The sequence below is a fragment of the Electrophorus electricus genome, chromosome 6 (assembly GCF_013358815.1).
Source record: "Electrophorus electricus isolate fEleEle1 chromosome 6, fEleEle1.pri, whole genome shotgun sequence".
Classification (NCBI taxonomy): domain Eukaryota; kingdom Metazoa; phylum Chordata; class Actinopteri; order Gymnotiformes; family Gymnotidae; genus Electrophorus; species Electrophorus electricus.
The window spans coordinates 29,294,432-29,322,322 of NC_049540.1; the positions used below are offsets into that span (position 1 = coordinate 29,294,432).

General features: G+C 46.8%; 1 protein-coding gene across 2 annotated transcripts in view; it reads right to left on the minus strand.

Moving 5' to 3' along the window:
* nedd4l (NEDD4 like E3 ubiquitin protein ligase) overlaps positions 1-27,891 on the minus strand; it is a 60,559-nt gene extending 32,668 nt beyond the window's left edge. For both annotated transcript variants that reach the window (XM_035527656.1, XM_035527655.1), the window contains exons 1-5: positions 27,625-27,891; positions 15,939-16,012; positions 11,147-11,228; positions 9,138-9,176; positions 8,144-8,197 (exon numbers count right to left, since the gene is read on the minus strand). In XM_035527656.1, the coding sequence (XP_035383549.1) occupies positions 8,144-8,197; positions 9,138-9,176; positions 11,147-11,228; positions 15,939-16,012; positions 27,625-27,669 (294 nt within the window). In that variant the 5' untranslated portion in view covers positions 27,670-27,891. The remainder of the gene's footprint in view (positions 1-8,143; positions 8,198-9,137; positions 9,177-11,146; positions 11,229-15,938; positions 16,013-27,624) is intronic.

Here is a 27,891-nt window from a genome sequence, read left to right on the forward strand (position 1 = left end):
GAAACTTGTTGACGCTGCTGGTTGGCAGGGCAGAGCAGTGCAGCGTTATTGTAGGAAACAGACTCAGCCAGACACTGTGTGGCCTGATCGTAGGGGACACAGACAGAGAGACATTTGCAGGGCTGGTTTCCTCCGACATACGTCTCAAAGCACTTCAGCATCAATGCTGCGGTTTTAGGGTTCACCAGATTATTATTATTATTATTATTATTATTATTATTTTAGAAGCGCCTGCAGGCTTCTCCTTCCACACGCTAAAAGACGGCAGAGCTCCACCCGTCTGGACGCATGTGAAGTGCTGTCTCGAACACACAAGTCCTGCTACAGCAGGGACACCCAGCACAGATACACGTGATCTTTAAATATGATTAAACTGTAGAGAGAGAGAAACGGGAACAAACAAAAACTGATGAGGAATCCGAACTCAATCACAGGAAAACGGAAGAAGGAACTGGAAGGAATGTCCAGCAGGGCGGAGAGGAGAGGGGCAAGGAGGACAGAGCCCGGATGATGACAGGGTGACGCGTCGGAGGGACGGGGGTGCAGACGGCTCCGGGGACATATAAGGACAACATGCTCACTTCAGCACCCAAGCCCTGCCAGGAGTCATCCCTTAAAGGCAGGACTCACCTTCCTTAAAGGCTGCAACGGCTCTGTGTGTCTCTCTCACACGGCCCAGGATCCCAAATTACACAAACAAGACCCAGCAGCCCATCACACACTCACATGGCCCAGTAATGCAACACACACAGTTCCATTCTGTGTGGGCCCAGTAAAGGAAGAGGGAGAGAAAGAGAGAGAGAGGGAGATGAGGACTATACTATTATTATTATTGGTAATAAGAGAATTGTAGTTATAACATCTGTAGTTTAACATGTAGTTTCTTCATCAAAGCTTTGACAATGCAAATGTGAATATTTGTCATGTCAATAAAGCACCACTGAACAAAGAAAGAAAGAGAGAGAGAGAGGACTAAACACTGCCACAGCTCCCATGTGTGCAGCTGTTATCTGAGTGTTAGTCTGATAACGTATATACATACATGTAGACATACTGGATTATCTGAAGATCACTGTATTCTGGGATTAAACCCTCATACCGATGGAGGGGAAACGCATGTCTCACTGACTAGAAGGACAATGTCCGTGTCATGCCAGTGAGTTTAAAATCCATGTAAAATCCATGGAATGCCTTTAGTGGAAAATGTAAACAGTCTACAATAAACACAAAAGAAATATCTGTGCCAAAGCAGACATTACTGGTGCAAAGGAAAAATCATAAACAAATAATAACATTAATATTAAATTAATAAACACCATGCATGAATCTGTACAGGAAAAGTTCCTTCTACAGTGCCACATCAAGCTCAGCCAGGTGTCAAGAGTCAAGAATGCAGAGTTTAGTGTAGCCGGACCAAACCTTCACTGTGGGGTATCCAGCTAGAGGAAGTCTTGAATCACAAAGAAATACCACTGCTCGTTCTCTCCTCCTTTACTCCTCTCTCTTTCTCTCCTCCTTTATTCCTCTCTCTCCCCCTCTCCTTTACTCCTCTCTCTCCCCTTTACTCCCCTCTCTCCATTACTCCCCTCTTTATCTCTCCTTTACTCCCCTCTCCCCTTTACCCTCCCTCTCTCCTTTACTCCTCTCTCCCCCTCTCCTTTACTCCTCTCTCTCCCCTTTACTCCCCTCTCTCCCCCTCTCCATTACTCCCCTCTTTATCTCTCCTTTACTCCCCTCTCCCCTTTACCCTCCCTCTCTCCTTTACTCCTCTCTCTCCCCTTTACTCCTCTCTCCCCCTCCCCCTTTATGCCTCTCCCCCTTTACTCTTCGCTCTCTCCCCCTCTCCATTACTCCCCTCTGCCCCCCTTTACTCCTCTCTCCCCCCCTTTATTCCTCTCCCCCTTTACTATTCGCTCTCTCCCCCCTCCATTACTCCCCTCTTTCCTTTCTCTCCTTTACTGCCCCTTTCTCTCTCCCCTTTACTCCCCTCCCCCTTCTTTACTCCCCTCTCTCTCCTTTACTCCCCTCTCTTTCTCTCCTCCTTTACTCCTCTCACTCCTTCTCCTTTACTCCTCTCTCTCCTTCTCCTTTACTCCTCTCTCTCCCCTTTACTCCCCTCTCTCCATTACTCCCCTCTTTATCTCTCCTTTACTCCCCTCTCCCCTTTACCCTCCCTCTCTCCTTTACTCCTCTCTCCCCCTCTCCTTTACTCCTCTCTCTCCCCTTTACTCCCCTCTCTCCCCCTCTCCATTACTCCCCTCTTTATCTCTCCTTTACTCCCCTCTCCCCTTTACCCTCCCTCTCTCCTTTACTCCTCTCTCTCCCCTTTACTCCTCTCTCCCCCTCCCCCTTTATGCCTCTCCCCCTTTACTCTTCGCTCTCTCCCCCTCTCCATTACTCCCCTCTGCCCCCCTTTACTCCTCTCTCCCCCCCTTTATTCCTCTCCCCCTTTACTATTCGCTCTCTCCCCCCTCCATTACTCCCCTCTTTCCTTTCTCTCCTTTACTGCCCCTTTCTCTCTCCCCTTTACTCCCCTCCCCCTTCTTTACTCCCCTCTCTCTCCTTTACTCCCCTCTCTTTCTCTCCTCCTTTACTCCTCTCACTCCTTCTCCTTTACTCCTCTCTCTCCTTCTCCTTTACTCCTCTCTCTCCCCTTTACTCCCCTCTCTCCATTACTCCCCTCTTTATCTCTCCTTTACTCCCCTCTCCCCTTTACCCTCCCTCTCTCCTTTACTCCTCTCTCCCCCTCTCCTTTACTCCTCTCTCTCCCCTTTACTCCCCTCTCTCCCCCTCTCCATTACTCCCCTCTTTATCTCTCCTTTACTCCCCTCTCCCCTTTACCCTCCCTCTCTCCTTTACTCCTCTCTCTCCCCTTTACTCCTCTCTCCCCCTCCCCCTTTATGCCTCTCCCCCTTTACTCTTCGCTCTCTCCCCCTCTCCATTACTCCCCTCTGCCCCCCTTTACTCCTCTCTCCCCCCCTTTATTCCTCTCCCCCTTTACTATTCGCTCTCTCCCCCCTCCATTACTCCCCTTTCCTTTCTCTCCTTTACTGCCCCTTTCTCTCTCCCCTTTACTCCCCTCCCCCTTCTTTACTCCCCTCTCTCTCCTTTACTCCCCTCTCTTTCTCTCCTCCTTTATTCCTCTCCCCCTCTCCTTTACTCCTCTCACTCCTTCTCCATTACTCCCCTCTTTCTCTCTCCTTTACTCCCCTCTCTCTCCCCCCTTTACCCTCCCTCATTCCTTTACTCCTCTCTCTCCTTTACTCCTCTCTCCCCCTCTCCCCTTTACTCTTCGCTCTCCCCCTCTCCATTACTCCCTTCTTTCCTCTCTCCCCTTTACTCTTCGCTCTCTCCCTCTCCATTACTCCCTTCTTTCCTCTCTCCTTTACTGCCCCTTTCTCTCTCCCCTTTACTCCCCTCCCCCTCCTTTACTCCCCTCCCCCTCCTTTACTCCCCTCCCCCTCCTTTACTCCCTCCCTCTCTCCTTTACTCCTCTCCATTACTCCCCTCTTTCCTTTCTCTCCTTTCCTCCTCTCCTTTACTGCCCCTTTCTCTCTCCCCTTTACTCCCCTCCCCATCCTTTACTCCCTCCCTCTCCCTCCTTTACTCCTCTCCCTCCTTTACTCTCCTCTCCCCCTCTCCATCACTCCCCTCTTTCCTTTCTCTCCTTTCCTCCTCTCCTTTACTCCCCTCCCTCTCCTTTACTGCCCCTTTCTCGCTCCCCTTTACTCCCCTCCCCCTCCTTTACTCCCTCCCTCTCTCTCCTTTACTCCCTCCCTCTCTCTCCTTTACTCCCTCCCTCTCTCTCCTTTACTCCTCTCCCTCCTTTACTCTCCTCTCCCCCTCTCCATCACTCCCCTCTTTCCTTTCTCTCCTTTCCTCCTCTCCTTTACTGCCCCTTTCTCTCTCCCCTTTACTCCCCTCCCCCTCCTTTACTCCCTCCCTCTCTCTCCTTTACTCCCTCCCTCTCTCTCCTTTACTCTCCTCTCCCCCTCTCCATTACTCCCCTCTTTCCTTTCTCTCCTTCACTCCCCTCCCTCCCTCTCCTTTACTCCCCTCCCTCCCTCTCCCCTTTACTCCTCTCCTTTACTCCTCTCTCCCCCTCTCCTCACCTTTACTCCCCCCTCTCTCCCCCTTTACTCCTCTCTCCCTCTCCCTTTACTCCTCTCTCCTTTACTCCTCTCTCCCTTTACTCTTCTCTCTCTCTCTCCCTTTACTCTTCTCTCCCTCTCCCTTTACTCTCCTCTCTCTCCCCCTTTACTCTCCTCTCTCCCCCTTTACTCCTCTCTCTCCTTCTCTCCTTTACTCCTCTCCCTCCCCCTTTACTCCTCTCCCTCCCCCTTTACTCCTCTCCCTCTCCCTTTACTCCTCTCTCTCTCCCTTTACTCCTCTCTCTCTCCCTTTACTCTTCTCTCTCTCCCCTTTACTCTTCTCCCTCTCCCTTTACTCTTCTCTCTCCTCCTTTACTCCTCTCTCCCTCTCTCCTTTACTCCTCTCTCCCTCTCTCCTTTACTCCTCTCTCCTTTACTCCTCTCTCCTCTCCCCCCCTCTACTCTCCTCTCTCCCCCCCTATACTCCCCTCTTTCCTTTCTCTCCTTTACTCCCCCTCTCCCCCTTTACTCCTCTCTCCCCCTCTCCCCCTCCCTTTACTCCTCTCCCCCTTTACTCTCCTCTCCCCCTTTACTCTCCTCTCCCTCTCCCTTTACTCTTCTCTCTCCCCCTTTACTCCTTTCTCCCTCTCTCCTTTACTCCTCTCTCTCCCTCTCCCTTTACTCCTCTCCCTCCCTCTCCTTTACTCCCCTCCCTCCCTCTCCCCTTTACTCCTCTCCCTCCTTTACTCCTCTCTCCCCCTCTCCTCACCTTTACTCCCCCCTCTCTCCCCCTTTACTCCTCTCTCCCTCTCTCCTTTACTCCTCTCTCCCTCTCTCCTTTACTCCTCTCTCCCTCTCTCCTTTACTCCTCTCTCCCTCTCTCCCCTTACTCTTCTCTCCCCCTTTACTCCTCTCTCTCCCTTTACTCCTCTCTCTCTCCCTTTACTCTTCTCCCTCTCCCTTTACTCTTCTCTCTCCTCCTTTACTCCTCTCTCCCTCTCTCCTTTACTCCTCTCTCCCTCTCTCCTTTACTCCTCTCTCCCTCTCTCCTTTACTCCTCTCTCCCTCTCTCCTTTACTCCTCTCTCCCTCTCTCCCCTTACTCTTCTCTCCCCCTTTACTCCTCTCTCTCTCCCTTTACTCCTCTCTCTCTCCCTTTACTCTTCTCCCTCTCCCTTTACTCTTCTCTCTCCTCCTTTACTCCTCTCTCCCTCTCTCCTTTACTCCTCTCTCCCTCTCTCCTTTACTCCTCTCTCCCTCTCTCCTTTACTCCTCTCTCCCTCTCTCCCCCCTCTACTCTCCCCTCTGCCCCCTCTACTCCCCTCTCCCCCCTCTACTCTCCCCTCTCCCCCTCTACCCCTCTACTCTCCTCTCTCCCCCTCTCCCCCTCTACTCTCCTCTCTCCCTTCTCTCCTTTACTCCTCTCCTTTACTCCCCTCCCTCTCTCTCTCTCTCCCCCTTTACTCCTCTTTCTCCCCTTTACTCCTCTCCCTCCTTTACTCTTCTCTCTCCCCACCTTTACTCCTACCCTTTACTCCTCTCTCTCCTTCTCCCTTTACTCCTCTCCCTCTCCCTTTACTCCTCTCTCTCTTCCCCCTTTACTCCTCTCCCTCTCCCTTTACTCCTCTCTCTCTTCCCCCCGCTATTCTCCTCTCCCCCTCTCCATTACTCCCCTCTTTCCTTTCTCTCCTTTACTCCTCTCCTTTACTCCCCTCCCTCCCTCTCCCTCTCCCTTTACTCTTCTCTTTCTCCCCTTTACTCCTCTCCCTCCTTTACTCTTCTCTCCCCACCTTTACTCCCCCCCTTTACTCCTCTTTCTCCCTTTACTCCTCTCTCTCTTCCCCCTTTACTCTCTCTCTTCCCCCCCGCTATTCTCCTCTCCCCCTCTCCATTACTCCCCTCTTTCCTTTCTCTCCTTTACTCCCCTCCCTCCCTCTCCCTCTCCCTTTACTCTTCTCTCTCTTCCCCCTTTACTCCTCTCCCTCTCCCTTTACTCCTCTCTCTCTTCCCCCTTTACTCTCTCTCTTCCCCCTGCTATTCTCCTCTCCCCCTCTCCATTACTCCCCTCTTTCCTTTCTCTCCTTTACTCCTCTCCTTTACTCCCCTCCCTCCCTCTCCCTTTACTCTTCTCTTTCTCCCCTTTACTCCTCTCCCTCCTTTACTCTTCTCTCCCCACCTTTACTCCCCCCCTTTACTCCTCTCTCTTTCTCCCTTTACTCCTCTCCCTCTCCCTTTACTCCTCTCTCTCTTCCCCCTTTACTCTCTCTCTTCCCCCCGCTATTCTCCTCTCCCCCTCTCCATTACTCCCCTCTTTCCTTTCTCTCCTTTACTCCCCTCCCTCCCTCTCCCTTTACTCTTCTCTTTCTCCCCTTTACTCCTCTCCCTCCTTTACTCTTCTCTCTCTCCCTCTCCCTTTACTCCTCTCTCTCTTCCCCCTTTACTCTCTCTCTTCCCCCCGCTATTCTCCTCTCCCCCTCTCCATTACTCCCCTCTTTCCTTTCTCTCCTTTACTCCCCTCCCTCCCTCTCCCTTTACTCTTCTCTTTCTCCCCTTTACTCCTCTCCCTCCTTTACTCTTCTCTCCCCACCTTTACTCCCCCCCTTTACTCCTCTCTCTTTCTCCCTTTACTCCTCTCCCTCTCCCTTTACTCTTCTCTTTCTCCCCTTTACTCCTCTCCCTCCTTTACTCTTCTCTCCCCACCTTTACTCCCCCCCTTTACTCCTCTCTCTTTCTCCCTTTACTCCTCTCCCTCTCCCTTTACTCCTCTCTCTCTTCCCCCTTTACTCTCTCTCTTCCCCCCGCTATTCTCCTCTCCCCCTCTCCATTACTCCCCTCTTTCCTTTCTCTCCTTTACTCCCCTCCCTCCCTCTCCCTTTACTCTTCTCTTTCTCCCCTTTACTCCTCTCCCTCCTTTACTCTTCTCTCTCTCCCTCTCCCTTTACTCCTCTCTCTCTTCCCCCTTTACTCTCTCTCTTCCCCCCGCTATTCTCCTCTCCCCCTCTCCATTACTCCCCTCTTTCCTTTCTCTCCTTTACTCCCCTCCCTCCCTCTCCCTTTACTCTTCTCTTTCTCCCCTTTACTCCTCTCCCTCCTTTACTCTTCTCTCTCTCCCTCTCCCTTTACTCCTCTCTCTCTTCCCCCTTTACTCTCTCTCTTCCCCCGCTATTCTCCTCTCCCCCTCTCCATTAATCCCCTCTTTCCTTTCTCTCCTTTACTCCCCTCCCTCCCTCTCCCTTTACTCTTCTCTTTCTCCCCTTTACTCCTCTCCCTCCTTTACTCTTCTCTCTCTCCCTCTCCCTTTACTCCTCTCTCTCTTCCCCCTTTACTCTCTCTCTTCCCCCGCTATTCTCCTCTCCCCCTCTCCATTAATCCCCTCTTTCCTTTCTCTCCTTTACTCCCCTCCCTCCCTCTCCCTTTACTCTTCTCTTTCTCCCCTTTACTCCTCTCCCTCCTTTACTCTTCTCTCTCTCCCTCTCCCTTTACTCCTCTCCCTCTCTCTCCTCCTCTACGCTCCTCTCTCTCCTCCTCTACGCTCCTCTCTCTCCCCCTCTGTTTCTGTTGTATGTATCTCAGCAGACATAGTGAGAGACTGAGCTGCAGCCGTCCAATTAATGGGACTGACTTCGGTGATTCCGTAGCATGAATAAGAGAAAATAAAGAATAAAAGTGTCTTTGCCTTTGCTTGGGTGGGGAAATCCGATATTGTGATGGCAAACTTCATACACACAACCTGCTACACAGCTCTCACCAACATGTTTTATAAGCCATTATTAAAAACTCCAGGCATTTATCTGGCAAACATTTCAGGCGACAGTTATGTTGACTGCAACAACTTAACACCAACCACAGTCACACTGGCAGAAGGCGCATCTAAGCATACACACACCGAGATTCATTACAGCTGTTGATTCAAAGAGGATACAGCTGGCACAATACCCAAATTCATCCTGACGACTCCTGGGAACGACTTCACAACGAAATTCACAGGAAATGACAACACGGCTGCCGTGTGTCCACTCATGGTGAGCATGTGTAAAGGAATGATTGTCTTACCAGTCTGTTCTCATCAAACACTTCGAACAGCAGTCTATGGTTCTGAGGGCAAACCTGGGGAGAGGGACGAAGAGAAGGACAGCAGGCGAGGGAGTGAGAGACGCATCATATGCATCAGGACACATCTTGCTAACATGAATTCAAGATATGGTTTAAAAACAAACAGGAAGTTATGAACACACACGCTCACTCTCACCCTCACACAAAACCTGACACCAGCACTTCACTAACGGCTTCACGTTTGTGTTCGGCAGGTGCCAGCACTGGTTCTGGGCTGAGAGTGTAAGGTAACTAATGAGCGCAGGGTTTGCCAAGAACAACTCAGAAATCACACACGTGTGAACAGACACACAGAAGAGCTCAGAACTCTCTCCTTCACTTAATGTCTTCCCCTGATCAGTGACCGTCACTAACAGGATGCACTGATATGACGTTAATGATTGCTAATAATTTAATGTGTAAGGGTGCCATCGCTGAGATTTCTTCAATACACTGAAATACTAAATTGGACTATGACAGACCAGCAGGTTACTGGTGAAGAGAGACGTGTTGATATTCTCTCACACTTACAGAACATCTGCGTAATCTTGGTTAAAGTTTAGGTAAAAATCATAAAAGCAGCAGGACATCGCCCTGATACTGGACCGGTGCTGATTTGATTTTAGATCATTATCCAGCCATACAGTCTCTAGAGGAATGGGGCGTGTCACCATGGATTAGGCCACACTGGCATAACACTCATTTTGGAGCAAAAGTGAAACCTGAATGGGAACTACTGCTGTTGTTGGTTTATAAAGGTGAGAGGGATCTTGTTGCCTGGTGCCACAAAACGCTGATGTAGAGGTTATCTGGTCATGTTCACCCGCACACTGGAGGATAGAGGAGGACTAGCACTTCCTAGCTCAGGAAAACGGAAAACAAACTCCTCTGTGACATGGGGATGGGGGCAGAGAGAGAGAGAGAGAGAGAGAGAGAGAGAGAGAGAGACACTTACTCTGAAGTAGAACTCTTCATTCCATTTGGGGTTCAGAGTCTGAAAGAGAAGCAGAGATCCAGTCTGTGAAACATGTTAAACATTAAGGTACCAGTGCAGTTTGCCTGGTGTGGAACAACGTTTTCCTGCTAAGAATTCTGGAATTTGAATATGGATGCGACATGTGCATGCAGGAGGACAGGGGGCGCCTTAAACAGAGCCTTATCTTCTTCATCATCATCATCATCATCATCATCAGTAATAGGAGTATTGCTGTAGTTATTATTATTATTATTATTGTTATTAGCAGTTGTATTGTTGTTCATTACATCTTTTGTTTACCATGTTAATGTCGCCAAATCTTTGGCACTACAAATATAAATATTTGTCATGCCAATAAAGCACCACTGAATTGAATTGTTGAATTGAATTGGAGAGAGAGAGAGAGAGAGAGAGAGACACAGACAGACAGACCATTTTGTTTTAAATGCACACTGTGATGTAGCTTTATTGATCTTTGGAATAGTGCACACACACACAGTTTTATAAGACTGTTAGCTACATGTCAGAGCTTGATAAAATTCCAGCCTTTATTTGAAAACCGCCCAGCTCTGAAACTTTGTGTGTCTGTGTGTGTGAGAGAGAGAGAGAGCGAGCGAGAAGTGTGATGCTCGTGGCAGTTACATGAACGGAGTATTCATATTCATCCCTCTGAACGTCTGAGAGACGACTTAGCTACATGTACCATAGAGCTGTCCACCTGCACAGGTGTGGGGGCTGGACAGCAGGGGGCGCACCTGAACACAGGGCAGGGGGCTAGCTTCACCCTGCTGTTACCACCACACCACAGCACCGCACAGCATAGCTTAGCCACTCCCACACACAGCACAGCACCCCCCCCCCCCCGCCCCACACACAGCACTGCTGCTCCACACCACACAACGTCCCTGCCAGCAGACGGCACCACATGCCCTATAACAGCTCTGTTATCACACACCCATACCCATTATTACAGACACCTGATCTGGAGCTACACTCAGTGCTCACTTTATTAGGAACATTTAACGTGTTAAAAGACAACTGATGGGTGCACGGTTACAGATGGCAGTTTGTCCGTTGCCGTGTTCCGTCTGTCCATCTCTCCTCGCCCAGGCTATCAGGAGTTATTGGTTTCTGAGCGCAGACCTGCTGTGGGCTGGACGTTACTGAGACTGGAGACCAGTCTCACTCAGAAAGGACAGTGAGAGTCTGCGTGGAATACTGACCTGTTTAATAATCTCAGCATCAGATCAGGAAAAGCCAAATATGCACATACTTCTGAGTGGTAACGCTTCTGGTGTGGGTTGTGAGGAATAAGGGAGTTCCATTTTCCTGCTATTTCCAACTTTCATAATTCCGAGGGGGTTTTATGATTTTTTTATTTAATGAAAACAATAGGACATGGTCCAATGCATTTGAGAGAAAAAACAACAAAAAAACAACAAAGAAACAAAACAAAACAAAAAAAACCCCAAAAAAACCCAGTAAGAACTTGCTTCATCCATTTATTTATACATAGCAAATCTTTCATTTAATACCTAATCCATCTCAATCCAGCCCAATCTAAAATAAAGCCTGTAACTGAGCCTGTGATGTCACCGGGGATGTACAGTGAGTACCGTTATGGTTGGACAGTTAAAGATTCACTTCTCTACGTGTCCATGCCTCTCAGTGACGACCTCCAGGACAAACATCCCCCTACACCCCCCCACAGTCCCGCGCTGTGATGAGAGAACAGGTTATGCTTCATATCCACTGCCAACAAAAATAGCTGGAGACTTTTACAAAAGAGTCCGTCTGAACCGCTGCAATCCTCTGCACTATGAGGCACTGCGCCCCCTAGTGGTGGGCTCACCCAGGCAGCAGCCACACTAGGAGACGATCACCAAGCCCTTGGGCTACACCCATCGGCTGGGGCATCTCTGACAGACTGCCGTGACGTTCGTGAAGCTGTGGGGGGAGGTTCAATGGAGCGTGGGAGCTGACGTTACCTTCTTGATGGTTTTAGTCTGGACTAAGGCGAGCTCGCGGTTCTCATCAGCCACGTACAGGGAGAGCTTCACGTAGGGATCACTGGGGAAAAACAGAGAGAGGGAGGAAGAGATGGGGAGAGGTGGAGTGTAAATGCACAGATCCACAGAGCACATGACCAAAGCCTCCCACTGTTCTCGTGCCCTCAGCTTTAGACTCAGCTCTGCAGAACTAGAGCTCGTCCATCCCCAGAAGGGGTCAAATGTCACAGCAACCAATCAGACTGTATACCTGCAGGGGATGCTTCTGTACTCATACCTGAGGACCAATCAGAAAAGGTTCAGACGCACACACTTCAAGACAAATGTATGGAGGCAAAGGTGATTTTTCAGTCTGAGTGTAACTAGAGAGAACTTCACATTACAACAGGAGAGCAAACAAAAATATATACTTAAAAACTGTCAGAGCAACTTAAAACAGGAAAGAACCGATAGATGAATGTGGAAAACGTTCAGGCTACACAGTCAGCAGACTTCTCTCCACCTGACCATCAGTGAGTAAACCACGTCCCTCAAATGGTCTCACTGAAGGGTGAATAAAGGGTTAAAATGTCACAGCAGTAATATAGCAGCTGACAATTCACAAAAGGAAGGTTTTAAAAAGACATTTAAATACATTACACCTCTCATTACAGCCAGGGGGGATATCGTTACAAATGTACAAACCCTCCTGTTCAATGTTAAAAAAACAAAACCCATTACTGCCTGTTATCTTTAAATCTTCAAAGATATTGAGCTGTTGCTTCCAAATGTTTGGTCTGTAATGCACATCACAGCAGGAAGGACCATAATAGTAATGGACTGTGTCAGAATCATCAGACAGCAAGTTACTGGGGCCAGTTTAACCCAGTAACCCAGCAAACAAGCCCAGAGGGAACGTCCCACTGGCTCCAGGGACAAAAGGCAGAAATTAAAATTTGGACAAGACGCACTGCAACTCTCATGTAACGGAGACCTCCATCCAAGCAACACACCAAAACTAAGATAGGCCTGCCTAGTGAGTGAGTGAGTGTCTGTCTGCCTCCATGTATTCTCGCAGTCAGATCACACATAGCCAGTAGCCTATGGAAGGCAGGAACAGTTGCTAAGGCAGCTCTGGGTGTTGAGACTCCTAAACTTTGACATGGTGAAGGGATGCAAGGAGGTGAGAATTGTGGAAACTTTCCATCAGCAGCCTGAAGGACTTCCAGGCAGCACAACTAAGAGAAAGATAAACATCAGATATGACTGTCAGATGCGTACAACGCCAGAGTGACTGTCAGATACGAGGCATGCACATATTCCCGAACGTGAATACTGGCATTGCTAAACTAGATTTACATTAAATGAAAAAATAAACTTAATACCGCAGTAATTCCAAGACATTTCATTTAAAAAAAATGTAAAAGATGGCAGGAATAGGCAATATTCTGAAATTCACATGTTTATCACTTAAAGAATTAAATGATAAAGAAAACAGAAGTAAAACTATGCTGACAATATTTGCTCGTCAACTTTTGTATATTACGTTCTAACATGTCCATAATATTCTAATAAGGAACACATACAATGCCAGTTACTAAGTATACAGCACAAGTGGTAAAGTTACATTAAAATATCACAATATTAGTTACGCACTGGAATACTGCCAGTTACTATTAGAAATCATCCAGCCCTAAGAGAGAGGCTTATGGCAGGGTTGTGTTTGTGTGTGTGTGTGTGTGTGTGTGTGTGGATGGAGGATATAGCAGGGGACAGCAGCTCGGCAGGCCAGAAGCCTCTGTGAATAATTACAGTCTTCAGCCTCTGTGTAGCTGTTAATTGTGTGTTTAGCACAAAGCTTGGGGTTCACTGATTAAACCACTTACATGCCGCGCCTGTGAGGCAGCGGGGCCGTTATTAATCTAATCTAATCCAATATAATATAATCCTTCTTCTCTTTTTCCGCCCCTCCCTCTCCCGCGCTGTGACATGTACATCATGCAAGGGTGTCGGAGACCTGACCTTCATTATCCAAGCAACAGGGAGATTTCTAGACCGGTCAGCAGGAGCAGGGCAGAGTCGTGTGTCTCATTTATCTCCATGTGAAATGCCCTATATCGGTATATGATATTTTGATCATATTGCACAGCCCTAACTGCAACCTTCATTTTTCTGCTAGGTTCTGGCAGTGGACCATCCGTTTCCATGGAGATGGCACTTTCCTGTATGTGGTGGAATTTGCCAGGAGTATAGAAGAGGAAGGAGGATCCTGTCATGACATTAACCCTGTCCTTCACCCCACACACACACACACACACACACACACACACACACACACTGTTCTGGCTGTGTGAATGGGGCTCTGGTGGTACTCACTCTGTAGTCCTCCGCTTCACACTGGACTCCTAACTGTGTTGACCTAGTTCTTACATTGTCTTTACTTTAATAAGTTATTGAAAAAATTCAAACCTTTAGGATTTCTCTTTATAACAATTTCCTCAACTACTGACCGCATTATCTGTTATTAACTGTATGAGTGGTTTGTTAACGAAACCGTAAACACGAGGTTAACTGTGAGCTTGAGGAAATGACGAAGCACTTTTGTAAGTCGCTCTTACTAACCCCTCTTACTAAACCACACCTCCATGAGCAAAGAGAAGGGAGAGAGAGAGGGGGGGGGGGAATAAGATTGAAAGAGAAACAGAGAGAGAGAAAAGGAGAAAGACAAAGTAGGAAAGAGAGAAAAGGGGTGAGGGAGGGAGGGAGAGAGAGAGGCAGTGCTCAGCAGTTCTGTACGATAATCTGACGGAACAGTGCTCAACAGTTCTGCTGGGGGGTTATTCTTACGTCTGGCAGGGTGGAGGTCCAGCAGACCTCCGTCAGTGCAGGTCTACGACTCCACTGTTTGTTTACCTGTATTTCTACTGCTGTGTGTTTCTGTTCCATACCAACATCGGTGGCCATGGTGGGGAGAGGGTGTGTTCTGATCATGGACCCCCGCCCCCCACACACACACAGACACACACGTAAACTCAAACTACCACACCCTCCCTGGACGTAACCGACCATCTTACTGAACTTACTGAACCAGGCACATCTGGAAGGAAAAGCAGGAAGACACCTCTACTGTAGTACTTTAACACAGCACAAGACAGAGCTGTACAGGTGTGTCTAACACACACACACACACACACACACACACAGGGGGTGGTCTACCCTCATTCTGGGCCTGCCATTACAATCCTTCTACTGCATAAGAGAATTTGTTATCCATTTCCCCCCCATTCTAAACTCACAAGAAGAAGTCAACAGGAACTGTGAACATTTCATAAATTTGTATGACTCATACGCAGGTAAATACCTGCTCTGTTCCTACAGGTAAACAATCCTGGCATTAGCACGACAGCTACCCTGACCAATAAGAATAAAGATACCAGATCCAGCTACTCACCACTGCCCTGACCAATCACAAACAAGATACCAGATCCAACTACTCACCAATCCCCTGACCAATAAGAAACAAGATACCAGATCCAGATACACACCACACCTCTGACCAATCAGAGACAAGATATCAGATACAGCTCTGATCAGGTCTTCCAGACAACACAGTGCTACAGTACTAATACGGCATCCAAAGTCAAGACTTAGAGTTGAGAAATACCACAGGGAGTTCACATCAGGGGTAATTCAAGCACACTCAGTCATAAACCTCAGAAGGACAGAGTGCAATTGTGGCATTAAAGCAAAGTCCTGCCTCCTCCCAGCCCTGACTGGTCATCTCTTGGGACAACAGTTTAACACAAGTTATTTCAATGCATTTTAACTGCAGTGCAATGAATGACACGGTCAAAGCACCCACCAGCCCTGGAGCAAGCCATGGTGTTTAACAGGAAGGGGATTTACAAATGGCACCATAGAAAGCTTGCCCTTAATGAGACCTGTAAACTTCACCTCTGAGGACAGCGTTGATACAGAGCCCTGTGCTCTGCACCAGCAGGGGGCGCCACACATGTGAAGGAAGTGACATCACTCAGCTGTCTGCGTGCGTCCAAACAGAGAGTGCACTGGTGGAGCACAGACTACCACAAACACACCCCCTCCCCCCAAACCCACAAAAATATCCAAGCATGCATGCATGCTCATGAGAGAGAGAGAAAGCTGACTCTGTGTAGTCTCCTGTAATAATTCCCAAAATCAGACGCGGTAGGTTTGTACATTCATGGAGAGTTAAAGAGGTCCAGTTCATAGCAGGCTGGGAGCCTTCAAAAGCGGGATGCCAAGCAAGCATGCTCATTAGAATATTCCAGCCATACCCACACAATCCTGACCTCTGACGGTTTCAGTTCGTCTTTACTGAAACTCCGAAATCAAATGTGGCGTCACACAAACATTACGGAAGTCTCACAAACTTTACAGACATTTTACGCATCGTTTCCCTGGACGTTAAGAGGCAGTGCAGCCCAAGCGTGTGCAGGTACCTGCCCGCATCCCACTAGCAGAGGGAACTGGGAGGCAGCAGCAGTAGTCAGGTTGAACCCTCAGCACACCCAAGCCTCTATCAACCCTGAGTGGAGCAGGACGCAGGAACTCGGACGCTGATGCACACGCACGGATTTATAGCCTGTTGGCACGGGGCAGGTGTGTAGTGGATGGAAGTGACAAGCATCACACTACACCCACAGGCTCACAGAGGGCTGCTAAGGCTACAGGTGCAGTAGCACATGCTCTCCATGGGTATTCCTCTACCCCTACACTCCTCTTTCTCCACCCCACCCCCCCCAGACCTTACCTGGCACCGATGATGTCTTTCTTGGCCAGATCAATGCCTGCAATAACCTTGACACGAAGGACACGAGATTCATTCTGCAAAAAGACACAAGAACAACAAAACCCCTCGTCAATAACACGTCTGCAGCACGTCGGGGCGGGGGTGGGGCGCCGCAGACGAAAATAACGACGAACCACAAAACACGTCTGAGTCTGCACAGCAGTTAAAGTTACCTGGCAGAGGACAGTGAGTGGGGCAAAGGTCACTACAAGGCTGTGATTTGTGTGCTGGAGTGGAGATCACTGGTGGGTGTGGCAGTGGGCAGGGCCTCACAGCCTCCCCTGGCAGGGGGCAGGGCCTCACACTGCCTCGTGACTCCTCCCCCACTGGCAAGGATATTGAGATTATGGAATTGCAACAAATGTACATTACAAAAAAAAACACACAATTGTTTAATCATCCTCAAAATGTCTAATTATAAAACATTTGTTTAATGTCATGTTATTGGCTTTTTTCTATATAACGGGTGTGTACAAAAACTGTAGGAAATGTATGAACTCAAATGATGAATGGTGTATTAATGATTTTTTAAACAAATATTCATTCAAACACTCTGCTGCCTAATCAATATCCAACCATCCACCCCTAATCAGTGTAATGAGTGTTGCACTCATGTTTGATTTCAGTCCTCCGTGTGCTGTTCAGCTACAGAAACACCATCTCCCTCTCATGCAAAGAGCTTCCTCCTACCGGCAGGTGCTTGTTTTTGCCTTCACGCAGTCTCTCTCACACACACACACACACACACACACACACACACACACACACACACACTGTTAGCAGCCCTGCTGTTCTGAAAGGCGTGTGTGTCTGTGTGTAAGTATGAGGGAGAGAGAGAGAGTGTGTGTGTGTGTGTGTGTGTGTGAGAGAGAGAGAATGTGTGAGTGAGTGAGCGAGCGAGTGTAGGAGTTTCAGCAGGCTAAAAAAGCATGAGAGCTCCATGGCTAAAGACGTAGGTTTTATTCTGGTCAACACTCACCCACGGTCTTAACCCCCTAAGAAGCCCCCCAGTGTTCATAGCACAGTGCCTCACAGAGGCAGCGCAGGGCAAGGACAGGCCATCCATCAAGCTGCAACCAACCCTGGGAGGTTCTCCACATCGCAGAGCTACAACAGAGAAGTGGAACCAAAACCTCAGGAAAGTCACATGGGAGGAGACGCAAGCGTCCTTCACGTCCCCTCTGCGATATTCCAGCGTGGACAGTTTCTGGTGCCTCACTCATCTTTTCGACACACTGAGTGTGATTTTAAATGCTGCAGTCTGTTCTTGTTTCTTGCATACTGGTTCACAAGTGCAGCACATGGACCTGGAGCTCCAGGAATACTACGTGGCACCATCACATCACTCACTGGGCTGGAATGGAATGTGAGCTTCTAACAAACGCTTAATTACACAACTGAAACAAAAGGGCACACTGCTTAGTTCCAGGCAACGTTCCACACTCGTCTGTCCTGCTGAAACTCCACACTCCCCTCACACAGCTGCTGATACAGAGATGTGTTGCAAAGTCAACAACACACAGCAGCTTCTGACATGGCGTTCTGCCAGCGCCAGGGCTGAGGAGCTGTACCACGCACGCACGCACGGGGGTGGGGTCAGGGGAGGAGCCCAGCAGCAATCTATATCCTCACTGCTAATGACAGTGGCACCCACCCAGGACATCCATCCACTCACCCAGGACGTCCACCCTCCAACTGGACAACCACTTCACCACCACATCACTGTTTCCAGTCTCTCCTTCAAATAGCTTTTGAAGGAGATTGGATTGAACTGTAATTTTCAACTGCTGCCAAAGTGACTAAAATAATTCTTAATAGTGAAAAGAAAAAAAAATATATATATAAATTTTTTTTTAAAAAAGTTTCTTATATACACATCTTGTAGACTCACACACATTATATATATATATGGGACTGGTGTGGCAGTTCTAAACATATGGTGCTTATACTTTAAACACATTCATCTTAATATCTTACACGCACACCAAATGACAGTCGATCTCAACACTGAACCCCCCCCCCCCCCAACTCAGGTCAGCCTAAGCCCAGTACTACACTCATACAATCTTACCCTTGCGTGTGGGGAAACGTTTCTGCATCCCTGTTGCGCACTGATCTGAGTCAAGGACACCCACTAGCCAGGGCAGTTAGAGGAAGTGCCCCTTAAGGACCAGGGCCAGCCATCTCCATTTATCTCCAATGGAAACTAATGGAAGCCAAACCCACGCTTGCTTGCCAGCTGGCCTGGCTGTGTCATCCAGACTGACAGCTCACCATATTTGTTTTAACACTTGCTGTACTGATCTGTGACTAATCCCGCCATTCTGATCTGAGGTCTGTTGCTTATCTTGCTCATCTTACTGATCTGAGGTCTGTAATAACATCAAGCCCACCTCCTATCTCTACATTCTTCTTCTTGTAGCAAGATGAGTGCTAGACATGAGAACTGGGGGAGTCAAACGTTCAAGACGCTTAATGCATCAAAACTCCTGGACATGCTTTTACAGGTCAGTGTTGCCATAGCAACCAGGCTGTGATGGACAAAGAGAGCAGGGAAGGAGGAATGGAGTGGAAGAGGATTGCCCAGGGTTCTGGATCTGCAGGTTCACCACCACCACCAAGATGTGGGCCATCCGTGGAACAAAAGGGCCTGCCATCCAGTACGGAAGGTCAAAATTCCAGCTTTAACCCAATACTGCATCAGCAAGAATATTTAATACTGTGTGAGTCTTCCCATGTGGTTATACTCCTAGTTCTGACACCACCAAGGCATTCCAAAGTCAAAGTTGGAAACTCCCGAACTTTCAAGATGACTCTGAAGTGTACGTACATGTAGGAACTGATCACAGAGCAAGCTGGGTTAAAATTCACCCAACGTTAAAGACTCATCTATATTTGATGTTGAAGCCAAATATGGAGGGGGAAGGGGAAAGTAAGGTCAGAGGGAAAGACAAGAGGTCCAGGAGCCTGACGGCCGCTAACTGCCCACCTGCAGGGCAATAAAGCATGATCGTTCCCTCAGAAATACAGTGAATCCCTAAGTGAGGGTTTGCTGCAAGAACTAACAGACTTTAGGAGTTTTGGTCAGATAGGTTTAGCACCCTCAAGGAAGACATTAGCAAGAAAATGAATGATGCACATCACAGACTGCCACTAAAGGAGATGCAGTAGCCTTTTTGGCTATGCTAGTTAGCACTGTTCTGAAAATCATGGAAGAGCTTTTAACTTTTAAAATGCTCGCAGAGCTCATACCAAAAGGCAAGTGGAGAGGCGAAACCCTGGTCCTTCATGGTCTGTCTTTTTTTTCAGATTACCAGAGCAGGAAGGGAGCTCTATGAGGACAAAGGAATCTACTTTGATCGTGACGACAAATTTGAGATTCAGCGAGAATAGGGAGAGGGGAGGAGGACACCAGGACAGAAGAGTACAACTCCAGATGTCACTCCAGCCAAACCAAGTTTTCGGGGAAAGCGGTGCTCAGACACAGAAAAATGCAACAGATGTGGCACATGATGTGAGAAGGCACAAACCCGATGGAGGTATCACATACAGATGTCAGCAAGACTCCACTGGGAGAAAGCAAGTGTCCTCAGAGTAATGTGTCAGACAGATTCTAGGAATAATCCTTCCAACAAGTATTGTCAGGGGCAGGGGGTCCCTCAGACTCTTAGGTGGTGGGAGATTGTGGAAATCCAAGTTTCACAGATCGCCAATCATGTCTAAGAATAAGACTCCTACATGTATAAGCCATATTGGGAGGAGATCGTAAAACAACCTGTAAATCAGGTTAAGAAACAGGCTTTCATATGGCATAGACAGACGCAAGACAACATTCAAAGAACATTCCACAGTAGTAACAAATAAAAAGGAAACATTAGCTCAATTTGGGTGCAGAAAAGGCATTTGATTGGGTCACACTAGAATATTTACACTAACTGTTGCCAGAATGGTAATATTAAAAATACACCATGTTTAGAGCTATACACACACACCAAATAATCACATTAAGGGTTAATGGCCATCTAACCAAAACCATCAAGCTGGAGAGAGGAACATGCCCAGAGATCTTAACAGAATCTTTAGAGGGGGGCAGTGGTGTCTCAGTGGTGAAGGTACTTAACTTGTAATCAGACGGTTGCTGCTTCAAGCCCCACCACTGCAAAGTTGCCACTGTTGGGCCCTGAGCAAGACCCTTAACCCCCAATTACTCACATTGTACTCAGTCATAATTGTAAGTTGCTTTGGATAAAAGTGTCAGATAAATGTAAATAACACTTTATATTTATCTATCTATCTATCTATCTATCTATCTATATATATATATATATATATATATATATATATATATATATATATATCTCTATATATATATATATATATATATATATATATATATATATTTATTTTTTTTAATGTAAAAATGTAAAAAAAAAAAACAAAAAAAAAAAACACAAATGTTGACATACGCCTATCAATCATTGATGGACCCAAACAATTTGGATCATTCTCAGGATAAGAAATATAACAAAAAACAAATTTAACTAAGGAAAATGTATACATTTAAATGGAATAGTACTTGAATCAAATACCTGGGAATAATGTTTACCAAAGGAATTACAGCCCTATAAATTAAGCAATAAACTCAGATATTAATAGCTGGTCAATACAGCCCCCAGATATGTGCAACTGAACAGAAGTCATAAAATAAATGATTCCCCCATGGCTGTTGTATTTATTTCATTCTTTATCGGTCGATGTACCCCAAAGACAGTTAGGGAATGGGACGAAAGAACCACGGCTTACACAGAGAGGAGGAAGGTGAAGGCAAGAGAGAGACTAAATAAATCATGACTTATTAAACAGCATCACAACTTAGTTTCCACTTACTGCTGTAGCCCGTGCTAGGAAGCTTGATGGAAAGCTTACAAAGCAACATCTCTCTTCCCAATACAGTCACTACTCTGAAATAGTAGACGACATCAGTAGTCATTGAAAGAGATGGACTAATTTAGCCCTAAAAGGACACTTTAGCATAGTCAGGAAACTACAGTTAAACCAACAGGTGTCAATCTTGAGGTGGGTTGAGTATGAAACAACTAAACCGGATTAAGATTTAAACAGACAAAGAAGGAACACACTTACCTTACTATGTCTGCAGGAGGAGAGTTTAATAGTGTACTCATATGGCTGAAGATTTTCAATTAGATGAGCAAGATTTCCATAGATATTTACAACTAGAAATTATTTTAACAAAGAACTGAAAAGGATTAAGGATTATGCAAAATGTATTTGATTTAGGCTGTCTGCCCACTGAAGGATAATGGACAATGATTTCAGGTATATAGAGGAGTATCCAAAATGACCCTAAAAGACACTCAGGTCATACAAAAAAATAAACGTGACAAAATGTAATTCATCAGCCTCAGATGAAGCCTCTGTAGATGCAGTGTTTCAATATGAAATTCAAAACTATTAAGAGAATTTAACTGGAAACATCTGATTAGGTTTTTAATACTCCTAAAAGAAGAGGTGTGATGGACAAAAAGCCGTGGCACTGGAGACCGCCAGAGCACTACCCAGACAGACCGCCATTCTGGGGAGGGGACGGTCAATAGTTGTGTAACTGGCAAGAGAATGTTATTAGTTGCTGTATTCAGGGACTCATTTCAAATAAGTATGAGTTCTCATGGGTTAATTTTTATTTTGTAAAGTATTTCAGTAATAGCGAGAAATGATAAATCTTTGTTTAATATTTTATTGGCAGCCAATAAAAAGACTATAAGAAAAAAATGGATGAGGCAGGATCCCCCAATAAAAAACAATGGATTTAACTTGTCTACAAACATCAGGCATTTAATGTTTTGAACAAATTAAACAAGTCTTGTAAACAGCCTTGCAAGCAACTGGATACTGTTTGATCGCCACAGAAAATTGTGCCAGACAGCATCTGCCTTCTGTTTTGTTTTTTAAGTTGTTTGTGTCTATATCTGCGTCCCCTGAGGTGACTGCAAAATGGTGGAAAAAAAACAAAACAAAACACATCAAAAAAGATTTCAAAAATGTTCAAAAAGATTAATTCCCATTAGGGACCAGCATTCCTAACTCTGGATGTGCATCCTGAATTATTAAAATCATACACTATTCCTTCTTTATGGCACAGATGAAGAAAGGCTGGTTGCATAACTTTAGTTATATAACAGGCTGTGAAGTACAATGAACGCAGCCTTGAGACAGCGAATCCCGAACACTGGAGAGCTAAAACAGGACCAGCTGCAGTTTAGTAACATTCATCAATACCGTATCTGCCCTCAGGGCGCCTCAGCCAGCAGAAGGGGATTGGGAACATATAGAAGACCCACGCCAACACACAAAAGGACAAATACACAGTGTTTCTCTCTTAAGGCATGTGCAGCTGCTTGTGCCTGTGTGTGCGCGTGCGCGTCTCATGTGACAAAGCAGAAACACATGCAAGATGGTTAGGGACGCACAAATTAACCTCTTAACTGTTAACCGACAATAAGAGTTAATTAATATTAATATCAGCATATTAAACAGTAAATTAAAAAATGTATGTAAAAAACTTTTTAAAAGAAATTTTTTAAAGTTTGCTGCAAGATGTATCGATCAACTCTAGCCATTATATCCTGTTCTTTTATGAATAAGTTGTAAAATACTTTCCCTAGACAGGGAGATCTAGCGTGTTGTGGTTGTGCATGGCACACACTGCAGTCGCGGACAGTGCCGTGACGATGTTCAGTATCTACATGGATCCTTCAACAACTTCCAAAACATAACAGCAAGGTCTGGAATTACAATGAAAGTTTTTTTTTTTATCACAACCAGGAAAGTCTGTGTTTATTACATTTAAAACCATATCAGAAACCAAAAGGTGAACTTGTTCAGGGAAAAATACACAACATTACAGTTAGCCACACAATCTCCGTAGTAGCAGACACAGGCCCTGGGATTTAAATTTCCTTGGATATCAAGGAAAAATGGATATTTCATGGGAAAGGTTGATTAGACTCTTGTTTAACTTTTAAACCACATATTTCTAAGGCTGCATTATATTATTTAAAAAACAAAGCATAACTCAGAACCTGTTACACTGGACACTGCTGTTCTTATGAAAACATCCCTGCTGTATTTGCACTGAGACACTTTCCCATTTCTGATTTAACCTTGATGGTTAACGTTTAATGGTCAGTCAGGACATATAATGCAATGAGCATCTTGTAGGACTAGAAGACACAGAGGCCGTGGACAGATCAACAAGACCAGACTTTGGGCTTAATAACAGCAGTGAGCGTTATTAACTCTCAACATGTTATAGCAGCTAGTAATGCAGCAACACCACATAACAGTGTCATGGCAGAGAGAGAGAGACAGACAGACACAGACAGACAGAGACTGAGAGACAGCAGCACTGATCCAAAAGCATTTGAGGGGACTACTCTTGTGATAGAAGCCAGCGTTGATTAGATGCCCAGTTAACAAAAAAGTACGTTTTGTAGTTTGGTAACATCTCCCATATTCCTGTAGTGCAAAACGATCTACAGCAGGAAATCTACAGTCCCGCTAAACAAGTCCCAAGAAACTTGCATCCGTGCCAGATCCCTGCCAGGACTCCCTCCACATGCCAAGGGAAGACAGAGGAAGTTTATGGATGTAAACAGCTAGGGGACAAGGTCATTCTCCTCCGGGTTGAGAGCTAAAGACACCCCCACACCCCACCACCCCACGCCTGTCTCTGCCAAAGCCTTACAGGCAGGGAATCTGACCTTAGCTGCGTTTTTAAAAATGCAAGCACAAAAAGATGACATGGATGACATGGCATGCAACATCTAACCTGTCCTCACTCAACAACAGGCTGGGAGACAGTGAGCAGGATCTGCTGAACCGCCAGTAATTCAAATCAAAGCAGCCGCTAGATCTGCATGGCATGTTTTAAATGAGCAAACCCACCCCCACCCCCATGGCCCTTGTGTTTTGGTATGGGCCGTCGGCTGGATTCAACATACTGGTGTTGGTATGGGTATCGAAAAATGTAAAATCACCCCAACCAAATGCACTATATGATGAAAGATTCAAAAAGCACGCTAGGTCACTGGCCGCCTCAAGACAAGGCATCATTGTGCTCAGTAGCACAACTGCAGACAACACAGCAACTGGAGCTCCAACTATAGACAGGGCAGCCCTGACGCTCTGTGGAGTAGACAGGCCTCTTTCTTTAACAGAACCCTACACCCAGGGCTTTTTTAGGGCTGACAGACTAGTTTTTAAATGTCTCAAAAATAATCAAATAAGTGGCCAATTCTTGGCATCTGTGCCTGGCAGCAACTGCTATGAGGCTGGCAATAATTCACAGGTCTTCGGTAATGTTCACTCAGCTTTGCTCTGAGCAGCTATGCATGAGTGAACTAGCCCTTTAGAGTGCTAGCTGGGTGCTGTGGAGAGCTGCAGCACTGTAATTTAACCTGCCCAACCTTAACCAAAACCTCGGGTTACAGCAGCAGCCTAATCCCAAACAGACAGCCCAGTCAGAGTGTTAGTGAGGTCGTTCAAGGCAGGATCTGTTTGTGTCTGTTTCACCCTCTGGGTGAATTTAAACAAAAACAGAAAAGAAAAACTAGTGTGGACCAATTAGAACAATCTAATTTGCATAATAATACCATTCTATTTATTTTATTGGCAAGGGTACCATTTATGGTTGAAGGATTAACTTCAAGTCAGCACTAGGTAACATGCAAACAGTAATTAGAAAATTACGGATGAATTTTGAGACACAGCCTTTGCAACATTTGCACAACCTTTTCACATGACTGAAGCAGACTTGATAAAACCCAGATAAAACAACACTAGCAAGTGTGACCCTTAAGCTGGTATCCAGGTCACGTGTGTAGTTACGGCACAGCAGATGCTGATACCAGGACAGTATTGAAAGATAAATGATGTGTGAGAATTACTCTCAGGAAGACAAAATATTGTAATGTACTTAGTAGCATTAAACTTGACAGGAACTGTTTCAGCATTGCAGAAGGTTTCTCCATCACAAAATATTTGTGATCCTTGGCACCCACAGCACAGGTGACCAAAAAATACCCACCGATACAAAAAAAAATATCAATGACATATAGGTAAGCCTACTTTAACATAGCCGACAGTGTGACAATTTTAACTTATAGCCTTCAGTCAGTTTAAGTATAGGTTATAGGTTTTGTTATTTAAGAACAATATCATGCTGATAATGGGTTAAAGAAGGTCAAAAACCTGTGCGTGGAATTTAGCCTAGTCTATCTAGGGTTATAGCCTACTGTTCAACACACACACGTTTATATCTACTGCATGCTGTAAAGGAATTTGCACTGTGTTGTGATGCACAGAAAACAGTTTTGGTCCTTATGTGTAGAAGAGTGGAAACTAATGAAAGCAGCCTGGAAGTGTCTGACTCCCAATGAGTCAGAACCAGACCTAGCCTAGCATAACCAGCCCTAGCCTAACCAGACCTAACCTAGCCTAACCAGACCGAACCAGACCTAGTCTACCCTAGCCTAACCTAACCAGACCTAATCTACCCTAGCCTAACCTAACCAGACCTAGTCTACCCTAGCCTAACCTAACCAGACCTAGTCTACCCTAGCCTAACCTAACCAGACCTAGTCTACCCTAGCCTAACCAGACCTAGTCTACCCTAGCCTAACCAGACCTAGTCTACCCTAGCCTAACCTAACCAGACCTAGTCTACCCTAGCCTAACCTAACCAGACCTAGTCTAACCTAGCCTAACCTAACCAGACCTAGTCTAACCTAGCCTAACCTAACCAGACCTAGTCTAACCTAGCCTAACCTAACCAGACCTAGTCTATCCTAGCCTAACCAGACCTAGTCTAACCTAGCCTACCCTAACCAGACCTAGTCTATCCTAGCCTAACCAGACCTAGTCTATCCTAGCCTTACCTAACCAGACCTAGTCTATCCTAGCCTTACCTAACCAGACCTAGTCTATCCTAGCCTTACCTAACCAGACCTAGTCTAACCTAGCCTAACCTAACCAGACCTAGTCTAACCTATCCTAGCCTAACCAGACCTAGTCTATCCTAGCCTAACCAGACCTAGTCTAACCTAGCCTAACCAGACCTAGTCTAACCTAGCCTAACCAGACCTAGTCTATCCTAGCCTAACCAGACCTAGTCTATCCTAGTCTAACCATACCTAGTCTAACCTAGCCTAACAAGACCTAGTCTAACCTAGCCTAACCAAGCCTAACCAGACCTAGTCTATCCTAGCCTAACCTAGCCTAACCAGACCCAGTCTAACCTAGCCTAACCAGACCTAGTCTATCCTAGCCTAACCAGACCTAGCCTATCGTAGCCTAACCAGACCGAGTCTATCCTAGCCTAACCAGACCTAGTCTATCCTAGCCTAACCAGACCTAGTCTATCCTAACCAGACCTAGTCTATCCTAGCCTAACCAGACCTAGCCTAACCAGACCTAGTCTATCCTAGCCTAACCAGACCTAGTCTATCCTAGCCTAACCAGACCTAGTCTATCCTAGCCTAACCAGACCTAGTCTATCCTAGCCTAACGTAGCCTAACCAGACCCAGTCTAACCTAGCCTAACCAGACCTAGTCTATCCTAGCCTAACCTAACCTAGCCTAACCAGACCTAGTCTATCCTAGCCTAACCAGACCTAGCCTATCGTAGCCTAACCAGACCGAGTCTATCCTAGCCTAACCAGACCTAGTCTATCCTAGCCTAACCAGACCTAGTCTATCCTAACCAGACCTAGTCTATCCTAGCCTAACCAGACCTAGCCTAACCAGACCTAGTCTATCCTAGCCTAACCAGACCTAGTCTATCCTAGCCTAACCAGACCTAGTCTATCCTAGCCTAACCAGACCTAGTCTATCCTAGCCTAACCAGACCTAGTCTATCCTAGCCTAACGTAGCCTAACCAGACCCAGTCTAACCTAGCCTAACCAGACCTAGTCTATCCTAGCCTAACCTAACCTAGCCTAACCAGACCTAGTCTATCCTAGCCTAACCAGACCTAGTCTAACCAGACCTAGTCTAACCTAGCCTAACCAGACCTAGTCTAACCAGACCTAGTCTAACCAGACCTAGTCTAACCTAGCCTAACCAGACCTAGTCTAACCTAGCCTAACCAGACCTAGTCTATCCTAGCCTAACCAGACCTAGTCTATCCTAGCCTAACCAGACCTAGTCTATCCTAGCCTAACCAGACCTAGTCTAACCTAGCCTAACCAGACCTAGTCTAACCTAGCTGTGGAAAGGTGGACCTCGGCACATATTTGGAGGATAGGTGTGCGGTTAGGAAGCTCTGCGGAGCTGATGGTGGTTTTCACCATGACTCGACGCCCTAGCCAGCTGGCGCTAGTCAACCAACTACCTGTGTTGTGGTTTAGTAGAGGCGATCACACACACACACCTCGGTTAGTTTTACAGCCAGCGCTGTTACCTCAGCTAGCCGAGGCCAGAGACGTTGTGGGTAGGTAGACATGGGTGGACATTGGAGGGTAGCTACCGATCACACCGAGCACTGACGCCGCTTGCTAACGGTCGGACGAGTGGAACGTCGGTTAAAAGCTGGTGAGAGCGGCGTTAGCTCTCGTGCGCGGCACTCACCTCGTCCTCGGAGAGTCCGTACACGGGCTCCACGCTCGCGGCCATACAGGCGGTTAGCTTAGCACACGCTCGCGAGGACAATGCCCGCCGCCGCGACGAGTCCCGCGCGCTCGGCCGTGAGCGCGGCTCGCTGTGGTCGTCTCCGGTGTGCTCTCCGGTGTGCTCTCCGGTAGCCTCTCCGGTAGCCTCTCCGGTGCGGTGCGGCACGGCGGCGCGGGTCAGACGAACAGCGCCGAAGTCGGTCGGCAAAAATGTTCCCGGCGATGC